At 40.6% G+C, this 24,987-nt stretch overlaps 1 protein-coding gene across 4 annotated transcripts in view; it reads left to right on the top strand.

Annotated features, from left to right (window-relative positions):
- Window positions 1-24,987, top strand: part of slit3 (slit homolog 3 (Drosophila)) — a 242,678-nt gene that overhangs the window by 164,014 nt on the left and 53,677 nt on the right. For all 4 annotated transcript variants that reach the window (XM_052086348.1, XM_052086267.1, XM_052086418.1 and 1 more), the window contains 11 exons: window positions 1,659-1,822; window positions 3,006-3,150; window positions 6,931-7,002; window positions 7,726-7,797; window positions 10,186-10,257; window positions 10,800-10,943; window positions 12,091-12,254; window positions 14,740-14,890; window positions 18,137-18,211; window positions 22,807-22,950; window positions 24,401-24,544. In XM_052086348.1, coding sequence (XP_051942308.1) covers window positions 1,659-1,822; window positions 3,006-3,150; window positions 6,931-7,002; window positions 7,726-7,797; window positions 10,186-10,257; window positions 10,800-10,943; window positions 12,091-12,254; window positions 14,740-14,890; window positions 18,137-18,211; window positions 22,807-22,950; window positions 24,401-24,544 — 1,347 coding nt within the window. The remainder of the gene's footprint in view (window positions 1-1,658; window positions 1,823-3,005; window positions 3,151-6,930; window positions 7,003-7,725; window positions 7,798-10,185; window positions 10,258-10,799; window positions 10,944-12,090; window positions 12,255-14,739; window positions 14,891-18,136; window positions 18,212-22,806; window positions 22,951-24,400; window positions 24,545-24,987) is intronic.

Here is a 24,987-nt window from a genome sequence, read left to right as displayed (position 1 = left end):
AAATGTTGAATCACTCTCTCTCTCTCTCACTCTCTCTCTCTCTCTCTCTCTCTCTGTCTCTCGCTCTCTTTCTCTCACACACACACATACTTCAGGACAATTAAAAAGAAATACTGTGTGCTACATGTGAATATATACAAGTACACACAAACACACTTCTTGCCAAGTAATAAAAAATGTTGAATCACTCTCTCTCTCTCTCACTCTCTCTCTCTCTCTCTCTCTCTCTCTCTCTCTCTCTCTCTTATATACGCACACACATTAAAACCTTCGTCACCACAAAACCGAAGCACAATTAAGCCAATCAAGCATCCTCAAATCCAGTGGGCACCACACACACACACACACGCACGCACGCACGCACGCACACACACACGCACACACACACATACTGCATTGTGCACCATGTTTTAATCCTACTTGTCAGTAATTAAGGCTGGAGCCGGAGGTGGGCCGAGACGCGGCTATCTCCAGGCAGGGGTTTGACTATAAACTGGATTTATAATGGGAATGTGGTATTAAAACCCACTACCCCCGCTGCTAGCATCAATGAGCCCATCTCTGTTCCATAACAGGATTTGTCCTCGGCTTTATTACAAAGGGAGGCCTGTCTTGTGAAAGGCCAGATATCCTAGCCGGCATGTAATATGCTGACAAGACATCCAGCCATTTTTCCACCCTGCCCCACGCCCCTCAGCTCCACCTCACGACTCTTAAGGTGTCCACCCGCGGAGTCTCTCAGCTTTGTGGGGGGAAAAAAAATATCCCTTAATGCACCCACCAACGAACATTAGCTCGCCAGGAACTCATTTTGCACAGGATTTAGTGGCATAAGTGCCACTTAAGATGACAGACACGTGATTGTCTCTTATGAACATTAGCTGCACATTATGCAAAGTATTAATTTTTAAAAATCTGTTTTATTTTTCGCATTGTGTTCTGTCTTGTTCATTCATGCAAAGTTACAGGAAATTCTCATTTCAAGCATATGGTTGATTTTCCACCCAATAAGACTTGATATTGACAACACGATGAGTCTCGTGGTGGTCGTAGAACTGTGTTGGATCGCAATAAAAGTAGTTCCTAATATTTTGACCCATTCTGGCGCTGTACCGACCAGTTAACAGGAAATTATATATTGCCATAGGAATTCATAGAAATTAATCTTGTTACGGGGAACCAATTGTGTCAAATTTTAATTAACATTCAGAGCTGTCATGCTAACAAAAAAATGTTTGGTCACTGTTTAATCATCAACTCATTCACTGTCATTCCTCATATGGTCTGCTGTTTTTGAGCATTTTCAGTTTTTTTCTATGACAAGTACTAAACCTTTTTGTAGAAAGAACCAAATTTTGACAATTAATCTAAACAGACAGATGCTGTGGATAACTAAACTATGCAGTAGTTCTAGAGATCACATTTAAAGTGACTACTTGAAGTAACTATTTAACCTCGGATTGAGATGCACCCTTTCAGGGACAGTGGTGACTACAGTGGACAGTTTATCATGTTGTCAGGTTATAGGGTGCATGAAAAGGTGAAGAGCCCCCCTCTTTGTTAGATGGATGCACAACATGTTAGCTCAGAAAGTTTGGGGGAGACATTTAATGCAAGTGTAAAAATTAATTTGGCTGCTTTGCATCCCTCACTTTCAGGCGTCTCCACTCCAATAACCTTCACTGCGACTGTCACCTGTCCTGGCTCTCTGATTGGTTGCGAGCGAGGCGCGGCTTGGCGCCCTTCACTCAGTGCATGGCCCCCGCCCACATGAGGGGCCTGAACGTTCCCGATGTACAGAAGAAGGATTTTGTCTGCAGTGGTGAGTTTGTGTGTGTGAGAGTCCTCATCATTGCTCCCATAACATTAGGAACAACTGCATCCCTTACAAGATGTTTTTTGTTTTGTTTTATTAATCTACTGTTGGTCACTGTACAGTGGAACAAAGATTTACTTACTTGCAGATTTATTTTTAAATCTATATATTGTTTTAACACCTGAATTGATTTTTTTTGACGCAACCCCCCATTTTTTTACGAAAAAGCTTATTGATGGTTTCATTTAATGATTTTCTCAAAGCATATTGTATTCATCTGAATCCAAAACCTTTTTAACATTTTTTGCTTCTAACTGACTTCTGTTTTGGAGTTTAGTTTCAGTTTTTTTATTTATTTGTGTGTATTTATTTAGTTATTTAGATGGTGAATTTCTTTTCCTGGTTCTAAGAAATCTGGGGAGGAATTTAAATTGCTATCCTGAAAAATAGATTTATTTTCAGATTTTTGTTTTGTTTTGTTTTATCTGTTTTCTTTGGAAAATAAATTACTATCCCCCTCCAATTTTTATATGTATATATATACATATATAAGTACCCAAAGGTCAAAACACTCAAATGCATCATGTTGGGCTGAGCTGCACACTTGACTTGAACAGCACAGGCACGCCTCCTTGTCTCCATGTGACAAGCTATTCCAATACTGCAGAGCTCGGACAGTTCAACATTAAGGTGTCTCTTCTCATGTGACAGTATGCAGAAAAGATTGTGTTCAGCCAAAAGGCGCGCAGAAGAAAGGCTTTTCTTATCGCTTTTAAAGGCGTCTGATTCAGCTCGCCGCTAATAGACTGTCAGGCGGCGTTCTCTTTATTAGCCTTTAGCCTCATTGCTTCTGCTTACATGGCCCCGATCAAGACTCTTTGTGCTGGGCGTTCTTCTGTTGGACCTCTCTGCATTTATCATTGTTCTTTTTTTTTTGTTATTGTTTCATCTTTCCATTTTTCCCTTTCATTTCCCTTTCTTCCAACTTTTATAAAATTTACTAATACCAAAAATATTATGTTCATATCCAAATTGGGTCACATGGGAGAAAAAAAAAACATCAGTACTGCCATATCGCAATTGCATTTTACTGGTCGGAGTGCTATATCTTGCAACTGCTTTACTTATTTTTATTTCAATTCCTTCATGTGATTGTATGTGTGTATCCAATGTATCTATTCGTCCCCAGGCCCTACCCATATCGAGCCGAGGACGTGTGCACCCCTGGTGGCGGTGTGCCCGGCCAGCTGCACATGCAACAACAACATCGTGGACTGCCGCCGCAAAAGCCTGACCGAAATACCCGCCAACCTCCCAGAGGGCATCATAGAGATGTAAGGCTGCTGTTCACTTCAGGGGACATTTAGCTAATAGTGCTGATATAATGTGTGGGTGGGTGGGTGGGTGGGTGTGTTTGTAAGTCTGCTGGGAGGTGTTTTCAACTCAATTTGAACTGTATTCAAGGAAAAGAAAAAGCTTTTATTAAGTTGAAGTGAAAGTTAAACTTTTATTCGACTGCATTTTGTTCAGTAACTCAATGCAACACAAAAACACCCGTTGTCCTTGTGTGGTTTGTATCTGTTCCAAACACCTGACAAGTCCAACATCATAGCTGCTTAAAAAACGTAAATAATGCATAAAGCTCGTTTTTCTTGTCTGCAAACTAAAATAATCAATGTATTGATAAATTAATAACTGTCAATCAAAGTTTAGCTTTAATTTCCAAAGGCAGATTTTTTTCCCCCTCAAATTAGATCTAATTTATAGATGCAAAGTTCTGAGGATTAAAAAATAAATACATGAAGAAAAATACGCACACACTTTAAAAAGGAAGACAAAACCACCATCCGAGCTCACACTCACACCTAGGGACAAATTTATAGTGTTCAATCAGCCTGCCATGCATGTTTTTGAGGTCGACGAAACAAGTGATGCAAAAAAAAGACCCACCCCAAAAACGGGTGAATTTACAGCTTTGATCCAAATTCACAGGAAGCTATATTTATAATTGTGGGAATTGTTAAAAAAAAACTCACTATAACAGTGGTTAAGGGGAAAATATTGTTGCACTATTATGACTGAGAAAATGAGATTTAGCGCAAATTCCTACAATCGCAGTAAATTTTTTTGTTCCAAAATAGATTGAAAATTCCTCATATCAACTTCCTTTCTGAAATCATAGATTTTCAAACTTTCACTGGAAATGGTTGACCCTTTTTATCAACGTAGCCAATGTTGTGTCCATTTAGCATAAGCCAAATGTTTCTTCTACTTTTTAGATGACTTGCATATCTTTCCCAATGCATCACTTGAGTCAATGTCAAATTTCTGCCTGCTGGCTGTATGGCTCACTGCCAAATGTGCACGTACTGCAAGTGTGTGCACAACCGAATCGATGTTCTCCGTGTTTCACTCATCACCTAATCGTCACCTCAGCCTTATAGATTTTTTTTTCTTTAAGTCTGTAAAGTGACTTGCATGTAATGCATCCGATTTTGTTAAGCCTTTAACTGCCTTTGTTTCAACCTTGTGTCGCCTTCAGCAAAAAAGAATTTTGTTTAATAACTAGTGCTTGTGCATTGCCCTTATCAATATCCGAATTTCCTTTAATGATGGCTACGCCCTTGTATGAATTAGGTTGACAGTGATGCTTACAGCTCGTATCTGACCGAGCGGTGGAGGTTTGCAAGAGGGTGGGCACGCAGTGTATGTTGTTTTTTTTCCCCCGTTAAGGTTTGTTTAAAGTCGCAAAGACGTCCGCCAAAATTTTAATGATCTCAAACAGGTTTTCTTCTTGTAAAGAAAAGTAACCCTTTCATATACCAATAATGACAATTCACCATCTGAACCGCTGTCCCTGAAAGAGTTAAACATGTTCAAAAGTTGACAGCCATAAGAAAAACTGTTCGCGCCCAATAAAAAACTGTTTGGGAATGCCTGGCGAACATCTATGTGACTGTTTGCAACACTGAACGAATCCTGATAACGTTCACTACGTGTGGACACACTCGCAATCCTTCATCGTTCAGTCAGATATGGGCTTCCAATACTTTATTAAGGTGGAGATATGTGGAGCGTAAAACACTGACCAAGAAACAAACAAGGGAATTCTGGAAATTTGAAGTACCGCACAATATGTTTTGGACATAAATCTAAGCTATGTTTTGATAGAAACCCAGTCCAGGAACATAAAATGCTTTCAGCCAGCATACACCCACAAAACATTTGTCAACAAAATCATTTACAATTTTTTTTAAAACACTTGATTTAAAATTGTTTACTATAAATATATATAATATTTAGGAGGTAAAAACACAATTCATGACACGTTTATTGCTAGAAATCCAAAACAAATGTCAAGGAAAACCTACTCGAACAGCTGCAATTTATCTGAGGTTAATCAGAGGTACTTGAGATGGCGGCAGGTGTGCTCAATCGCAGTGCTTTACATTTACCGAAATGTGAATGTTATTAAACATTTTTAAATGGTACACAGCATCAGCTAAATATCAGCAGACACAGTGCCACTTGGCTGGATATGAAATTCTCTTTGAATACAAATCAAGATTTTATCCTTTCCTTGTCGCCTGGGCACCATACTACAGAGTATCATTTTTTTATAGTTTTTTTTTTTTTTCTCAGCCTGATAAGTAAATCTGTCTTCAGCAGCATACGTGTTGTTGTACACATGTTCATCACAACTGAAAGACTTCTCTTTGTCGTACACCCTGGGCAATTTAGCCATGAATATTTTTCTTGTCAAATGAAACAACGAGGCAATACATCTGTTCTTTACCTTCAACCGTAATGGCAAACACGTCCGCACGGATGGATGGATGCGAAAGGCACAGAGGTCAAGAACGGAACAGAGTGCGGGTTAAAGAGGAGGAGGTTAAGAGGGTGTGGTGAGAGCCCATCCGTCATGGTGACGGCTGACCCTGGTCCTAGCCTTGGCTCCTCTCTTCACACATCCACAGGTTTTCCTCCTTCATCCTCCAGCTTCATGTCCTCCAAACAAGCAGGCATTAAGAATACATGAGCTGGATGCTTCTCGACCACAGTGTATTTTTCCAAACCAAGTGATGCGGTAATACTGCCAGTGTAATCAGTCATGTGGAGAGGGAGAGGAGGGGGGTAGGGCTGTGAGAGGGGGAGATGTAGTACATTCCCATTTGGCTCTTGGCTTGAGAAAGTAGCGTGCGAAATCCTTTGTTTTTGCACAAAGTATATTTGGAAAACGAATATTAGCAGCGTCGGGCTGCCAGTGACACATGAATTATCCAGCGTGCCAACGTGCATCATTATCGTCGAGGCTTGCCATCCACAAACTACTGTGCACATGATGGTCTGCTTCCCAGGGTTGGATGACTGCTACCGCAGCTGCTACCGCATTAAATGAACCATCCACTCTTCCTCTTCCCCGTTGGGGTGGCGCCTTTCCCAGCCGATTGTGAGATGAGACATGGGTCCACCCTGGACTGGTTGCAAGCCAATCGCAGGGCTCATGTTGACCCAACAGTTTCATTCACACTGAGGGGCTATTAGAGTCTTCTAAAATGCATGTTTTGGAAATGTGGAGGTAAGCCAAAGTAACCATGAATAAACCAGTTTGCCTCACTGTTTTTCATGATCGATTTACTGAGTTGATTCAGTGCAGGCCACTCCACTGCAAACTTCAACCACGATCAATAAACAAAACAAAACAAAAAAACAGCCTTGTCTACTACTTTTGGTGCAATTTATGAATTAAACATCATTAGGTTGTGCAGGTGAACCAAATGAAATTTTCAGCTGTTTAATGCTACTCCCAAAGGTTATGGTCAAACCAAACTTCAAATAAAAGAGCATCTACATGCTCTATTTAAAACAAACCATATAAATATACCTGTTTAAAATGTTAGCTAGCTTAATGCTAATACATGATGTGATACACCATAGGCTAACAAATAGCATCTACGAGGTGGTGGTGTTATACTGCTTAAAACAATGGATGTTTGAACGCAAACAGGGCGGCGGTGCATGTAGACAGATATGAAATTATCACAGGAATATGTTCTTTATTCTCTGCTAAAATCTAACTGAATGTTGTCTCTCTCTTATTTGTGTCTTTGCAGTCGTCTGGAGCAGAACTTGATCAAAAGTGTCCCGCCCGGAGCTTTTTCTTCCTACAAGAAGCTCAAGAGGATGTAAGTCTGCCCATACTGGATTGTGAAAATTTAGTTGAAATTATTCTCACAACATGCAGGAATAGATTCCAATACTCATGGATTGCATCAGTACGTAACACCAGATGAATGGAAGATAAACAGTTGACTCAATATAAGACGGCTGTCTCCACGATATTACAATTTAGTTTTAAAAAAATCAGTTGAAGCATTTTTCCCTCAAATTAAAAATAGTTTAATTCATTTGTATTGATTTTTGAATCATATTTCTCATTACATGATTTATTGTAAAACGATAACCACTAGATGTGCTACATTTTCACTTCCTGTTCCAAGACTTTTGCCCACGTATGGTCCCTTTACTTCTCATGCTAATGTCCACCGATAACATCACAACTGACATTTGCAAGGACGTGAGGTCATCACTCAGCCGCTCAATCATCCTCCAGCATTGTGGGCGTTCCATAATAAATCTGGCTTCATGGATGTGAACGACGTGCACTTAACATGCCGCCACGTGGGCTTTTCCTCTCGCTCTTTTTCACTCTTTGCCTCACGTCCGCCGCATTTCATCCCATCTGCCTGTCCATCATCCACCACCTCATTTACTTACATCGACTTCCTCGTTTTCTCCTTACCAAGGCACCTTCCCTTGACCTCTGCTGATGTATACTGTCGCCGACAGTTCGAGGACATCTGTATCACTAATGCACTAACTTCCCCCTCTCTCTTCTGCTCCCACAGAGACTTGAGTAAGAACCAGATTTCAGACATCGCCTCCGATGCCTTCAGCGGCCTCCGCTCGCTCACCTCCCTGTAAGTGTCTGGCATGCACATGAATGCAATTGGCGAAGTCAGAGCCACCCAAGGTTTTCAATGCTAAACAGTATCAGGACTTCTGATCTATATAATACATTCTAATATTGGTTCATGAAATTGTAATCATGTTTTCCTAAAATGTTATACTCTTCGTTTTGTTGTGTTTTTTCTCGGCTGCACTGCTTCCAGTTCATGTATGTGGATTGTATATATGTTTTTTCCAATCACATTCCAGGCTTTGTGTTGCCATGTCAATCTAGTCTGCCCTGCACCTTGACAATTAATAGTGGCCCATGTAACTAAAACTATGTTCGCAATGGGACTGTATGTTCTATCAAACACATTTTCCCCAGAGGGCCAGCTACCTGGTTTACAATGACATCAGCATTAATCTGTCCTCTTGATTGGTTGGTAAGTGCAAGGCAAGTTTGGCTAGCAAAACACACCTGTAGCATTCTGCACATATGCATATACTTGTGTGTGACATCTTGGTGGCAAGGAGCTATGGTGTGGTGAGGACAGGAGCTTCATTTAGTCGGGCCATAGCCTCATTTAATATTAACCCTTTCAGAGACCGCGGTTACTACAGTGTACGTTATCAGGTTACGGGGTGCATGAAAGGGTTAAAAAAATCTTTATCTTTTGCCATCTATAGGCCCTTAATTGATTGTAGATTTTTCTTGTCATTACGTTTTCTTTTTTTTTCCATATTTAGTTCCATTTATAAATGTTGATTGATTCAGTGGGTTGTTGTTTTTGGTTGTTTTAGTCAAATGGTTTCTATCATACGACGTGGTCGTATTGGTATTGAGAGGCGGATTAAGTCGACCCAGGTATCGAATGTGCATTCCGTCACTTGGTGAAGTAATTGCATTTCCACTCATTTAGCAAATCCAAATATTGTGTCCGACACCCGAAGGGACACACGCACACACACACACGCACACACACACACACACGCACACACGCACACACACATACACACATACACACACACGCACGCACACGCACACACACACACACACACACGCATTGATTTGTGTGGCCCAATTTGTGCGTGTAATCACCCAGTGTGTGTGTCGTTTGCGTGTCTCTAAGAGGGGCGAGTGTGATAAGAACATGAAGGACAGTTTAATTTGAATCAATCCGCAACGTGAAAACGAGACAGACAGACGGACAAGGAAGGGCGGACAAGGTGAAGTCTCTGTAGGTTGTTACTTAGGACACTCGCACACACACACACACACACACAAACATGGAGACATTAAGACGTGACCTCTGTCAGTGCAGGTAAGCTGAGGCGTGATGGGGCAAAAATTGAAATCACTCGAGTGGAGTGAATGGGGTGGATGCGGGTGCAGCAGGGATAGAGCACGCCACATCAAGCGCAGATTTGGATCATCGAACGAGATAAAACAATGGCTACAGTGAGAAAATACGAAATAGATTTGAGATGAACCAGGTCTTCAAATCTGCATCTCTTAATTGTTATTGGTTTTGTTGTGTATGCATTCAGATTGTGATCAAGGTCCATCGGGTGTAATTACTAATACAAGAAAACGGTGAACGCTGTGTGTTGTACAGTTGTAGCATCATCCCACAGCTGTTTCGAACATCTTGACCCTTTATTGTGGCTAAATGATGTGGCCATAACATTAGGAACACTTGCAAGCCGTATCTCCAATATACGTTACTATATGTAACGATGAACGTTTTGACAGTATCAATCGCAACAAAGCTCTTTTTTTGTTGACTCTGTGGTTGGATATATTTTGTATTCTGCTCGAGAATACCTGAAATGGGGACTTGGAAGACAGTTAATTATTTTTGCAAATAAGGACAGACTGTAATGTTTTTTTAAACCTTCCTGCATGCAAATGATTTGATCCAGACTGACTGGCACGTGGTCAACGAAAAAAAAAAACCTAAACAATAAAATAAAATAAAAAAACAGAAGCAGCACGTGGCCTCTAAGTGAGGTCTCAAAGGCATGGAAATACCTCAAGTTCGCTTCACATCTCAACATTTTGGTATTGTTCTTGAGCAAACTATTCTAAATGAAGCAACTGCTGCGATTCAAGGTATAAAAAACATTGCCAAAATATGTCATTTCGAATTACAACCCTCCCTAACATGTGGCTGGCTCAGCGTCGGCCAATGTATTGTTTTCGAAAAGTGAATGCAGAAACCATCCAACCACATGGTGCACACGTTCTCCTCATAAAATAAAACTAAATTGACTTAATTAATAGGACAGTATGTAGTAAATTGGTTTTCCCTCGAGGATACTCTATTGTTTTTGTTCTAGTAGCACCATTCATACAAACAATGAATGTTTTTCCACATCATAAGCTAAATGATTTCACTGATGACTGTCCCATGCAGGGTGTTGTATGGCAACAAGATCACTGAGCTGCCGAAAGGATTATTTGACGGCCTGGTGTCCCTGCAGCTACTGTAAGTACACTACTCGGTATACATGACAGATCATGACTAAGGAAAAAAAAAAACGACATTGATTGAAAATGTCTTTATATCTGTCCTCCGTGGTGTGTGTCAACAATGAACAATACTAATGATGCAATTTGACGAAATAACACAAAGTGCGCTTCTCATGAATTCTTGAGGAGGTGACATTCAAAACTGCGGCACCGTTGCAGGATGTGGTTAAAAATAAATAAAGAATTCAGTGTAAGTGTGACATATGGTCCTTGCAAACGCTGCAGTCCACCAGCAGAAACTCTTAATGTTCTGGGCCTTTTCCCCCATAAAGTGAAGTCAAGCAAAGACAGCGAGGATGAGTGAAATTCCAGCCCGTAATTTTTCTGCACATTTGCTTGTGATCACTGGGGTAGAGATAAAGGTTATATTCCCCGTTATTCCATCTTTTACCTTTCTTTAACACCTTAACAATGCAATCCTGCCATTAAAGATGACAATTCTCACAGAACATGGAGGTAAATGTTAAATTTCTTAAATCTTTGATTTAAATGTTTCAGCCTCCTGAATGCCAACAAGATCAACTGTCTTCGCGTCAACACCTTCCAGGACTTGCACAATCTCAACCTGCTCTCACTATACGACAACAAGTTACAAACCATCAGCAAAGGACTTTTCACACCACTGCGCTCCATCAAAACTCTGTAAGTACTTACCGCATTCTTAGTTAAAAAAAAAAAAGAAAACATTTTTATATGAAGTGGACATCATATACAGTATTTGGGCACGAAGAATATTCTCAAATTAAAATTAAACTCCAGAAGAACTTTTTTAAAAGCTTGGGAACATTAAAAATACAAAGGCTCATCAAAAATATGGCCATGTATCTAATTATCTTGACGTTGTGAAGCAGCATCATCTATGTGAAAGCAGACCTGGGTGAAGTTTGTGTGACAGGGACAAGCGAATGAGTCTGAAATTCGCTGGGAAGGCATCAATCAGTCAAGCTGTTAACAATGATTGACGTAAGATTATCCAATGATAATCAAGGCCTGAAATGCTAGTCAGTCACTGTTCAGTCCCTACCATGTAGGACGGCCGGCATGGATTGTTTTTCAGTTAATTTCCATTCATAAAATTATGCAAATAATGATAATGAATATACATATGACTTTACAATCGCAGCCGGATGCTATTTTAGGTCAGGAAAATGCACGTAAATTTGGATGTCCTTCACTTTCGAAAAAGTACACTGCTTTGTACTCTTGTAATGTTTTCATATTTCCATTTCATAATCAGTGCATTGTAGTTACTTTTCAACGAGGTTGAATTTGTTATTCTAAAATTGCCGATGACATCTCTGAGAGGAATCATGTTTAGTGCAAAAAAGCATGGCCTCGAAGATTGACCCTTGAGGGACACCGAAGGGAAGGTTGACAGACTTTGGTTTACAGGGGCCAACAAGAACGGCAGGAAAATACCTATTTGATAAATGGAATATGAACCAGTATAGAGCATCTACATCAAAATGCAAATTCTCAGATCCCGGTGTACCAAATGAACTGTTCAAGTAAATGAGCCCAAACACATGAATTTGTGCCTCTTTGATAAATGGAATATGAACCAGTACAGGGCATCTACATCAAAATGCAAATTCTCAGAACCCGGTATACCAAATGAACTGTTCAAGTAAATGAGCCCAAACACAGTAATTTGTGTTTTATTACAGTGTTTGGCAGTTCCTCACAAATTGGCATGGACTCTTGAAGTCCTGGCGGTTAACTGAAGCAGAGTCACCAGGCAACAGTACAAAGAAAGCACATAGTGATAAATGTGTTCTCTTCATCACAGTCATCTGGCCCAGAATCCCTTTATGTGTGACTGTCACCTGAAGTGGCTGGCCGACTTTCTGTTCGACAACCCCATCGAGACCAGTGGGGCGCGCTGCAGCCACCCCAGAAGGCTGGCCAACAAGCGCATCAGCCAAGTCAAAGGCAAGAAGTTTCGTTGCACAGGTAAGGGCGCTCAATAACAACATCAAGAAAATAAGAGTACAAATACTTTGTGATCGTAGTTAATAGATTTTGCAGAGGATTTTTTTTTGTATTTTGTCATCAAGTATATTTGCCGGTTTATGTGCTTCACTTGAGTATTTGTCTGATGAGTTTGGACTTTTGCTCCTTAAATTCAAAAACCATCTGCTCTTTCGACTGCTTGGTTAAAATCTTGTTTGTTCTTTTTTGTTTTGTTTTATCAACCTTCACAGATTGACGCCACAACTTAAGAAAGGCATAAATAAGGAAAGGACAATTCAACCGCTGTTTAGATTTTAATTTAAAATGGAATTATTGGGGCCTTAGGAGACGGAAAAAAGTACTTAAGAGCACCTTTTGATATTGCTGGTTGTCAGAATGATTTGGCCGAATTTGTTATGCCAGCCTACAAACCATCAGCTTCTACCATGAAAACATTCTAATTCTCTCCGAAACACATGCAAATAAGGTAAATGTTTATCGCTTTTTTTATTTCTTTTTGCAATGTTAGCGGCGCTATGAATGGATGGATGGACGTATGCACATATTAGATTCCATATTTTCCATATTATTTATTTTTTTACTTTTACCTAAGTATAGTGCCTGTCAATAGATGATTCAACCTCAATGCTGAGTGTCACAGTCTTTTTCTCGCAACATTCAGTGTTGTGGCTTTTAATAATATTTAATATGTTTTAGGACAAAAACCAATGTTATTGTTTTTAATGAAAACCACGACACTACTACTACACTATTGCCTTTTGGTCATGGTAGCGATGCTTGGAGAACCAAGATTTGTTTTTTTTAGGTGGTACACTTATTTAAAGAACTAATGCAGCCCTATAAAGCCTATAATGACGCCTCAAACTGGTTGTGGCTGTCCTCTCCTTGCACATCCTCTTCCTCCCTGAACATTTCTGGACCTTACCACTATTCTCTCTTCCCACTCTCTGTTTGCACCGTTGCCCCTTTTGCCGGCCTCCCCACCCCATCCCTGCCTCCTGTGTGGACCTGCGCTCTGATTGGCTCGTGCAGCTGTCTCTTGTGCTTGATCTAACCATGTGGCCCCGCCTGCTGTGGCATCACATGGTTCCGTCAAGCGCCAGGGACCGCCTGGCACATGCTCTACCGGCCAATGACGTGACTCTGATTCTTGACTCGTGACTCGGATTCTTAATCTCAATGTTGTAATAAAACATGGCGTGTATATATATGACTGTGACATGAATGCCCCGTTTGCACACCATGATACCTACTCGGCTTCATACACTACCTGATCATGATGCCTATTATCAGCAAAACCAGACATTATTTTGCAACTAAGATTAAATATCTCATATCAAGGCAAAATATGACAAGATATTTCTTCTACCATTCTTTATTCAGATTAGCAGTTATCCTATGCAATTGTGTTCAGAATTTTCTTTGCAACAAACATGGTCGGCGAATGTTTGGCAAATGGCCGTAAAGGCGCATCCACTAAACTCCGCCACAAGTCGCAAATGTTTGCCCCTCAGTGCAATAAGGGTTTCAGTGTCTACTTTGCTGCAGCAGCCCGTTTTCCTTCCTCATCTCGAATGGGAAAATTTATTTGTTTTATTATTGGATGTCAGTTTGTCATGTTTTTACTGTAGTGTGGATATTTAGGGAATCGATTAAGTAGAGCCAGTGCAGAACAGTGAAAAATCTGCTGGGAATTTTCAGTGTTTGAAACTTTCATTTTTGTTTAAATTTGGTTTTAAATATTGGGAAGCATTTTTTTATTATTGAAAGCCAACAGTTGAAGAATTTAATAAATTCAAGTCATTTAATAATTTGTTCTCTTTAAATGACTGCACTGCATACTATTAATTGAAGTAATGGCAAAATAAATGGAACCGACCATAGATTGGAACTTTCACGAAGAAAAAAGAGGTAGATAGTAGCGAGAGTATCGTTAATTGTCACTTCGTACTTTTAATTATTGCGCCACATGTCTGCTGAGATTTTAGCTCTGCCACACACCTGCTCCAGCTACAAAATGGTTGTAGCGCTTCAGTGGCTAGCATGGCTCATCCCAGTGCCCCTTTTAAAACCTCCAAACCTTCTTCTGTTGCCATTAAAGTAACAACTAACAAGCTTTCTGTGTTCTTAAAAAAAAGGATCTCTTCAACTGTTTTCCTTACTTTTTTCTTTATAACAACTGGCATGGTTTGTGGTAGCCCAGAGACTTTATTAAAATTAAATTATTCCACTCATGGCCCGACTCGAGCGAACTTTATCATGCTGATAGAAAATGTAACATTAAAGTGTGCAAGTTGTTAATTAGAATGTAGAAATTCTGTATGAAAGGAGAAATTCCAAGTAAAGAAATGGAGAGGGCCATGAAATGAAGCTGGTTAATAATACCATGTGCCCACTGTAGCTGTCATTCATCTAATGGTGCAGTTTTTTAGTCACTTTTTGTTGCTCGCTCCCTTGTCGACAGGTCAAGAGGACTACCGTAGCCGTCTGAGCGGCGAGTGTTTCCAGGACCTGATTTGTCCCGAGAAATGCCGCTGCGAGGGCACCGTGGTGGACTGCTCCAATCTGAAACTGACCCGCATTCCCTCACACATCCCGGAACACACTACTGATCTGTAAGTCACATGTATGTTTGCAAAACAATGTCTTGCATTGTTTACTGAATATATTACGATATTATTATTGTTATTATTATCAAAACCTTGTGTGCCATAGAAAAAAAACAAGGGCTCAGAATCGGAATCAGCACAAAAATTAATGTAGAAAAGTTTACTTGAATCGCTGATTAAATTTTTTTTTTTTAATACTTGTTGACCAGTGTAATTATAGCAAAAATGTCCAAATATTTTCCTCTTTGTTAATTCATTTCAGGGCGGCCCGGTAACCGAGTAGTTAGCACGTTGACTTCACAGTGCAGAGATACCGAGTTCAATTCTAGCTCCGGCCTTCCTGTGTGGAGGTTGCATGTTCTCCCCGTACCTGCGTGGGTTTTCTCCGTGTCCTCCGGTTTCCTCCCACATTCGAAAAACATGCATGGCAGGCTGATTGAACACTCAAAATTGTCCCTAGGTGTGAGTGTGGCCGCGAATGGTTGTTCGTTTCTGTGTGCCCTGTGATTGGCTGGCAACCGATTCAGGGTGACCCCGCCTATTGCCCGAAGACAGCTGTGATAGGCTCCTACACCCCCCGTGACCCTAGTGAGGATGAAGCGGTTCAGAAAATCAATGAAATGAAGGGCACCCACGGCCCTCAGCAGTTTGGAAAATTATGTGGATATAATCAATTGAAAAAAACATAAAAACTAAAAACAATGTAAATGGTCAAACCTACATCAAAAACATACAGTATATTATACAACGGAACCTAACTTTCCAATAACTTTGATGTGACAGTCGTCCCTGCCAACATGGCCGCCACATTGACATGCTTTTTGGCCTGCTCAAGTCTCCTCAATCTGATTATCTATGACGAGAGAGCAACAAAAGCAGTGACCAGTCTGTGATGGTGCCACGGCACCTTTTTCCTGGCGTTTTGGTCAAGTGTGGCCAATCTGGACCTAACAGACTTTGAAAGGCGCAGTAATAGGGGTCGGCTTGCGTGGACCGGACAGTAATTTTTTGTCCGTTAAATTGAGGTTTCATTCTATTTAGAAAAAAAAATCTGGATTCACTTTCCTGGGTATTTAATATCCACAGCACACTTTTACAATGGCACACTCCTCTGCAGGAATACATCAACCTGAAACTTCCCCAATCTTGCCGTGTCGCTATCTTTACGTTTCATTCCTTTTTTTTTTTTTTAAACTTCCATGTTAAAAAAGAAAAAAACCTTCTCATTGATGTGTTCCGTCTGCCTCCAAGACCCCAAAGGAGCCATCATGATATCCGGCATCTCTCGCACTCGCATACAGAACAGTCCCTTATATCCTTTTTTAGCAGTGATAAATGGGGTAGCACAGAGAGAGCAATATGCAACAGGGATATCCTGATTACATTATGAGAAGGCTTAAAGTATTGTGGCTCTGTCTTCAGCTTCTACTGGAGGCTGATAGGGGATTATTATAATAAGACAGGACCAAGACGGCGACCTGCTCAGTATTCAGCCAAGCTGTTCAACATAAAGAATGACATGAAATGTAAGGACGTCGAAGCAATATGTGATGAAGTCGGGTTGACACAAAGAACAGTGATGCAGAGAATTTCTAATATTGATGAAAAAAAATGCAGGATACGAGACAAAGGCAAAAAAGTTTGGACTGGAACCCCCTGCTGGATCAAGAATACAAATGAATGCTGAATACACAGAACCTTCACGGCAGTGTTGTGTCTATCATTCAGAATCAAGTAGCTCTTCACAAATAACATGGTGAATAATTTCAAGCAGAGGACATTTTTTTCATACAATTGAAAAAAGAAATTGACCAAGTACAGGAAACAATGTAAAAGTCATACATACATGAATATATAAATGATCAGCATAAATAGAGGTGGACTTTGGAGGGAGAAACAGTTGCTCAATCTTGGTTGATACAGACAGTAAGGAGAGAAAAGAAGTGACAACATGAATAAAACAGGCCAAAATCCAGATCTCAGGAAAGAGAGAACCTAAATTTCAGATTTTTCCATAGAAGTAATTTACAAAAAAAATTACAAAATGTTTGCTGTCTTCTGTGTTCAGTAAGTACTCCAAAAAGTGCATTTTCAACAGTTAGAAAGATTTTTTCTAAAGTAATATTTACCACAAAAAAAATGTTACTGGAATCGTCTTCAAACCATCTGTCCAATAATGCTGCCTCCTCAAAATCGACTCATCTCAGAAATTTGACACGCGTACGTAATCCATGTGTCCAAAGCACATTCTTTTCCATAACATGACTTCCCTTACCTTCCCCTACCCTTAAAAGCATCCACAAAAACTAATGGCTTTTATAACCTGCCTCATTAATGTATTATTGACGATTCTTCTTCCCACCTGCCACAACTGTAAAGACTTTATTGGTGAGAATAGTTTCTCTTTGAATACACTCACCTAATTTATAGTGTGATTAAGGTGTCTTACATACCTATATGCAGCAAATTATTACCTCAGTTATGTTCAACTGGCAAACTAAACAGACAAGCATGCGCCACGTTGGCTCTTTTAATAGCCTTTCAGTAAAAATAGCCTCAATAAAACAGATGTTTCGTTTTGCCTGGGCTTTGGACATTGTGGGTATTGATGACCCCATAGAATTGATTCATTGTTTTCTCCTCGTATTTTTTGCTCTCTGCTTTAAATTAGCAACATCACTTCTCTTGTCTTGTTAACATTTGAAGGGTTACGAAAGACCTTGTAGGATGGCACGGTGGTCAATTTGTTAGCACTTTTGACAGTTAGTGCAGAAGAGCAGCGTTTGATTCCGGCTTCAGCTTTCCAATGTAAAGTTTGCATGTTCTTCCCATTCTTGCGCGTGGGTTTTGTCCTGGTACTCCGGTTTCCACCCACATTCCAAAAAACATGCGTGGTAGGTTAATGGAACACTCTCAATTACCCCTCCTTGTGATTCTGAGCACGAATGTGTGCTCTGTGATCGTCTGGCAACACATTCAGGGTGTCCCCCGCCTACTGCCCGAAGACAGCTGGGATAGGCTCCAGCATGCCCATGACCTTTGTGAGGATAAGTGAATTAGAAAATGGACGGATGGATGGATTGTTGAAATGCTCAGGGCGTGCATGGTTGCGACCCTAGTGAGATAATGCGGTTCGGAAGATGAATGAATGAATTAATAAATGGATAAAGGTTTGTTTGTGTTGACTTTGAAATGTTTGAGTATGTGACAGAACTCATCTGACCATCTAAATGTCTCCTTTTCACTGTGCAGGCGGCTCAACGACAATGAGATTGCCCTATTGGAGGCGACCGGGATATTAAAGAAGCTGCCAAACTTGAGGAAAATGTACGTATGAGTCATTGTGCCTAAAAATGATCTCACAAGTCTTCTTAGAGTCATTTCAGTGTACACCAGCGTACTAAAACATGAGTACAAAGAAAATGTAGACAATGTGTCACGTTATATTGTATGTGTACAAGTAGTTGTGAAAAAGGTGTACTTTAACTTCAGTTTGATATACTGTACCATGTTACAATGTTTTATGGCAGAAATGTTTCCCATTCCAAAAAAATAGGTTTGATATCCGCATCATGAACGAACGTTTTGCAGGTCTGCTGGGATACTTGCTTATCGAAGCTAAATGCCCTTCTCTTTATCACATTCTGCCTACTATCCATCACAACATGGTCTCCATTTAGCTACCTTTGAATATTTTGCCTGGTAAACTAACCCCTTCTTGCATTGCGAATTTTTCCATTGTGAGACAAATAAAGGTTTTCTTATCTTATTGCTACTCAAAGTAGCCGCGTTAACTAGCAACTGATGCTAACTCCTGCCATGAGCTCTTCCAACTGCCAGCCTCTCCAGACACACAGTACAACACCAGCCGACGAAATAACGTCTATTGGACTATATATGCGATTTGCGGCGTGCGTATTACAAACGCTCTATATTTAAGTGCTATCACATTCAAGAAATGCAAGATATGTAGATTTTTCTGCATTAAAATTTCTCTTTCTTCTGTATTCTACAGCGTATTTACTCAGCGAAATGCATAGACAGTGAGAAATATATTCCTAGAACAGGTCAAATTCTCAATAATAACTTTTATATCCTGTGAAGATTTTTTTGTACATTTTGACGGATGTTCTGTCTATCATAAGCAACTTTAAAATTAGATGATATATTGTGGTTGTCAACAACCATGCATCTCTAGTATTATCTGATAGAAACAGTCGACTATTTTCCTTCTCTGGTCCGTTCACGCCTTGACGTGTGTAACGGCAGCAGGGTGATAATTCTCTAGGTTCCCGCAACTTGTTCTACATATATATATGTTTGTTAAGGCAGCTACAAGCACGGAGCAATGTTATCTGTCTAGTTCAGAGGACGGCTCATTATTATGTAAATGAGGTGGCTGTTTCCTGCCGACCATTTCAACATTTGTTCCAACGGTATTCCTCCATACAGAGCTGGCATATGCTGATTTCTTTCGGTGTGTTCTCAGAAGAATATACTTGGAATTTGTTCTACAAAATTGAGCATGAATAAAACATTGTTCGCACCAGTTGGGACATGAGGTACTGTCCAACAGAAATGTGTGCTTTCAAAAAAGTTATAATATTTAGTTGGGACTGACGCTGTCAGAGATTTATTCATTTAATAACAACACAGTGGTGCCGTGTGATACGAGTGACTAAATTTAGGAGATTTCTAAGGGCACGCCGTCATTTGGATGATTATTTTGCTGAGACGTGCTAGCAAAAATTTGAGGGAAAAAATAGCTTTATGGCGCCAGTGAATTCCATTCAACATAAGCAGTTTGGCAGAGTATGCGCAATTTTTCAAAGAGCAGACATCAAACTGAATTACGTTATGTATTCATAATAAACACATGCTTTTTCACTTTCAGTCTGCTATCTTAATGCTAACATAGAGTAGGAAACACCGTAGACTGGCTAACAAATGTATGTGGTGGTATTTTAGGCTTGAACATAACCATGCAGCAACAGATATAGACAGACAATCTAAAAACACTCATGGGCATATATTTATCTTTTGCATGAAATGACTAATAATAGTGCAACTTTTCACTTACAGTAGGTGTGTTATTTTCATTTGTCATATTGCCACCCCAGGTTAGCACGTTGGCTTCACAGTGCAGAGGTACCGGGTTCGATTCCAGCTCCGGCCTCCCTGTGTGGAGTTTGCATGTTCTCCCCGGGCCTGCGTGGGTTTTCTCCGGGTGCTCCGGTTTCCTCCCACATTCCAAAAATATGCGTGGCAGGCTGATTGAACACTCTAAATTGTCCCTAGGTGTGAGTGTGAGTGCGAATGGTTGTTCGTCTCTGTGTGCCCTGCGATTGGCTGGCACCCGATTCAGGGTGTCCCCCGCCTACTGCCCGGAGACAGCTGGGATAGGCTCCAGCACCCCCCGCGACCCTAGTGAGGATAAAGCGGTTAGGAAAATGAATGAATGAATGAATATTGCCACCCCAGTTGCCAAGTCTTGCATTCAATTTCATTTAATTAAGCTATTGCTGGGCGGCCCGGTAGTCCAGTGGTTAGCACGTCGGCTTCACAGTGCAGGGGTACCGGGTTCGATTCCAGCTCCGGCCTCCCTGTGTGGAGTTTGCATGTTCTCCCCGGGCCTGCGTGGGTTTTCTCCGGGTGCTCCGGTTTCTTCCCACATTCCAAAAACATGCGTGGCAGGCTGATTGAACACTCTAAATTGTCCCTAGGTGTGAGTGTGAGCGTGGATGGTTGTTTGTCTCTGTGTGCCCTGTGATAGGCTGGCAACCGATTCAGGGTGTCCCCCGCCTACTGCCCGGAGACAGCTGGGATAGGCTCCAGCACCCCCCGCGACCCTAGTGAGGATCAAGCGGTTCGGAAGATGAATGAATGAATAAGCTATTGCTGTATGTTTTTATGAAGTACATTATAATACGGTGCTTTTTTTGTTATTGAAAAATACACATTATTTTTGGGAGAGTGTAAAATGAATTAATCGCATTTCCATACATTTCAAATGGGAAGGATTTGAATGTTTGGTTTATGCGCAAGGTTATGAAATTAAATTCATATCTCCAAGGCATCGCTGTTTGAATTATTGTGGATGTAATGTGCAGTAGTTTGATGGCTACTGACTGTATTTTTCTGGAAATATGACATTTTGTTACGCTTGTGTCGGTCTTAGAATCACACCATAAACATTAACAACCAATTTTAACTTGCTTGCAATGTTGCAATGCTTTGTGTGCGAAAGCCTACAAAATTCCCACAGAAACAGGCTCCTCCATGTATGCACACTTGGTGAGCGACTTCATCATAAATCCATACAATCACAATTTTCACCCTTGTCACCATTGCTATATGCATATTGGAATATAGAGGAACGATAGTTCCGAATGTGCTACTTTTTTTTAATACAACCGAATGTATGCTTTCCATCACATTATCTTTGCTCGCCCAAGCGACATATTGGATTGGGGAACATAGAGGGGCGTGACTAACTGCTCATTATGTCCACCAACCACAAAGACGGTATAGCTCATGTGCATTATACTGTACAATGTATGTATAGCCAACCTCACCGCCATGCTTGATGGGTTCTCAATGTAGTAGTTCAACAATGAAATAGGTGTTTGGGAAAAAAACAGGGGAAGGAAATGGTGATGGAAAACCCAAGAGCAGAGGAGTTCAGGAAGAGGAAATGGACGAGAGGTGGAAAAGAAGCCAGGAAGAGATGGAGAGGAGGAAACCAATAATAAACGGAAATGGAGGATTGGCCTTCGATTCAGATTTACCACTGCACTTTATCTACAACCTGCTCTCGTGTGTTTGTCAGTGCGCTTGTGCGGTGTGATAGAGGCAGGTTGGGTTGATAAAAAAATAAAATAATAATAAAAAAGACCCAACGGTTGATTTATTGGAGAGGAAATTGCTAACCATCTAGCAGTGTCACAGACGATATAGATTGGCTGTGTTCTCATTTCCATTTTGCTCCTCTCAACTCTTTCCGTCTGTTCTTCATCATCCCATCCTCTTCCTCTCCCACGATGCCGATAAGCGCTAGTATGCGCGGCTTCCCCCGACCATCCGTGGTAGGCATCATCTCGACTTATTGTCTTTGTGGCTTTTCATTTTGTAATTTTTGTAGATAGTCAGTCTTCACTTGTCATATGATAGTGAGGACAGAACAGGAAATCTTCAGGTTGTACAGACGCAACAGGAGCAACACCTGGACAATCTGATGAGATCCAGTCCAAGAATTATAATAAGAACTGACTCAGTGACAAATGGAATTCCGCATCTTGGTGATGAAGTGGTTCCCCAATGAGTGAAAATGCAATCAGTTTTTTTTACGGTAATTATAGGGGTTTGATTACACAGACTCATTTTTGGGCTCAACAAGTGTATGCTTCTGCCTTATGTTACCATGGTAACAAAAATTGCACTTTGCTTTGGGCCCCAAAGTGGAAGGTGCGGAAGGTGTGTTGTAATTAATTAATTAATTTGGGGTGGAAGCATGTCATAAACACGTTAAAAGGTGTGTAACTGCAATAGAGAAAACTCAGGTACTAAGACAAAACTTTAAGTACACTTACACAATCTTAGGAGAGAAATTTGCAATGTGCTTGCACCACATGCACCAATCTGCATGTTAATTGACAATTAGACTTGCATCCACTTGTTAATAAAGTACTGCACCTATGAGTGAAAATAAAACCCATGCCTTTGCTGTAGTTGTTTTTCTTTTCTGTCTTAAATATCAGTTTTTCCCGTTGTGGAGCTTTTTAAAATTCTGGGTAAAAAAAAAATCATGTCTCTTTTAAATCAAAATCTGCATTTAACTGTTGAACGTTTTCTTTTTATTTTCTCATAGTCATTGAAGTGTCATTTTTAAGGCGGACTTTTTCATTCTGACTTCTTTGTTTCAGCAACCTGAGCAACAACAAGCTGCGGGACATCCGCGAGGGAGCTTTCGACGGAGCGTCGGGCGTTCTGGAGCTTCTCCTGACTGGCAACAAGCTCACAGGACTCCAGGGACGAATGTTCCGAGGCCTCACTGGATTGAAAACTCTGTAAGTGTAACCCCTGCATGAAGTAGACTTTTTTGTTTAGTTTTGTTTTGTTTTGTTTTGATTTTACATCTCAGTGCTTGGGAAATATGTTTAAGTAAGTTGAGAAACTTCATCTAGACAAAGGTAGTTATTTGTTTATGTGAGTTGAGGAGCTTTATTTTGAGAGAAATATTGCTTTGCCACCATCTTGTGGCATCTATAGGATATACAGTAGAATACCAAATACTATGATTCGAACATTGAGAGTAAACCCTTTGCTATTTAATTGCAGAGTTTAGCTATTTGTCGTAGGGCTCTGTCCCAAGTCCACATGAAGAGTGAGTAGTTCTGGATTTGGAAATAACAATGGAACACATGAGTTAACTTGGGTTGATATGAACTTCGTTGGTATGTGTGTGTGTGTGTGTGTGTGTGTGTGTGTGTGTGTGTGTGTGTGTGTGCGCGCGCGTGTGTGTGTGGGCGCGTGTGCGTGCGTGCGTCTGTTCGTGCTTTTACAGCCCAAATGCCTTTTTGATTTGTGATAGTAACTGATAGTGTGTGACTGTTTATTCACCCACCCGGAAATCAAAGCTAATGACAGTCTCATTTAGCCACCCACGCTAAACTGGCTAGTGTCCAATTAGGGTGTTACATGATAGCGTCCTAAATTATGAGCCTAGCTAATGTCGTCTGTACACGCGTGGTAAAGATGAGCTAATGCTATCATTTATATATATTCGGGCTAATGACTCGCTAATGGCATGAAAACCGTCTCTGTCTCATGTTAAGCGGCTCCATGCTACAGTAATAGCCAAGCTAACTCGTTTAGTCCCCCCCCCCCCTCCCGCAGTTTGCTAACTAACTTGATTAGCTGCAGCCCATGTGACTCCCAAGGCGACCATGGCTGATGTCTCAGGGCAGACTCCGTTGCGGTTGTCCTTTGGGGACCGGTCAGATCATATTGTGCTATTTATATATTAATTTTTATTTTTACGACACGAAAACCTTTATTAGTCTCACAATGGAGAAATTCCCAATTCACAGCAGCAAAGTTATGAAAGGAAGAAGTAGAACAAAATATAGGAGCTGCTGGAAAGGCAGCCACTCTCGCGGCGCCATTTTGAAGTTTGAGACAAGAGCTCTTTTGACAAAGCCCTGTTTAAAACTTATGTTTGGTTTTGACAGAGAAGTATAAACATGAGAACATGTTTGGCATTAAGTTAGTGTTTGACAGGCAACACCTGCCATACATTATATTAATACAAGTATTGTCGTTGTAACAAAATCCTCCAATTGACAGCCGTGTGTTGCTATAAATACTTCATAATGCATATGTGGAGGTACTAATCTTCCAGTGCAAATATTTTCCCAACAAATTACATTGCCTTGTTGGCAACCTGTTTTTCATGTAGAATCGGGAGATGAGTGACATAAAGTGATGTATTTGTACAATTTATTACCCGCATTCCAGAATGCTGCGGAGCAACCAGATCAGCTGCATTGACAACACGACATTTACGGGCCTGAGCTCGGTGCGTCTGCTCTCGCTGTACGACAACCGGATCGCCAGCATCGCCCCGGGAGCCTTCGCCACCCTGCACTCCCTCTCCACAATGTAAGTCGGTTTGTTTTTGTGTTTGTGGTTAAGGGCAGTGTCACTAGCACATATTTTATATTTGAAAGATCACACGGCAAATGAAAATGTCACAAAATGTGCCCACAAAAAGTGGTTGGTTGTGCATTCTGCCATTGAGTGAAAGAGCATTTAATTGGCCTGCATGTCACTATACATCACTGGCATAAATTGCTGAACAAATATTAACATTAGAATCTTGTTTGTAAATAACATAACAAACACTCAGGGAAATTGCATAATTTCCAATGTCACAATTGTTGGGAATCAATGTTTTATTAAGAACCCTGTCTCAGTGTTTTATTAAGAACCCTGTGAACTGTTTTGTAGTTGGAAAAATATGTAATTCATCCAGCCGACATTACGTATATCAAATTCTAAAACCATCCAAAAGCCAAAGAATAGTTTTTTAAGGGTCTTACTAT

Source organism: Hippocampus zosterae, chromosome 1 (assembly GCF_025434085.1).
Source record: "Hippocampus zosterae strain Florida chromosome 1, ASM2543408v3, whole genome shotgun sequence".
NCBI lineage: Eukaryota > Metazoa > Chordata > Actinopteri > Syngnathiformes > Syngnathidae > Hippocampus > Hippocampus zosterae.
Note: the sequence above shows the minus strand (reverse complement) of the source record. Positions and strands in the feature narration are given on the sequence as shown.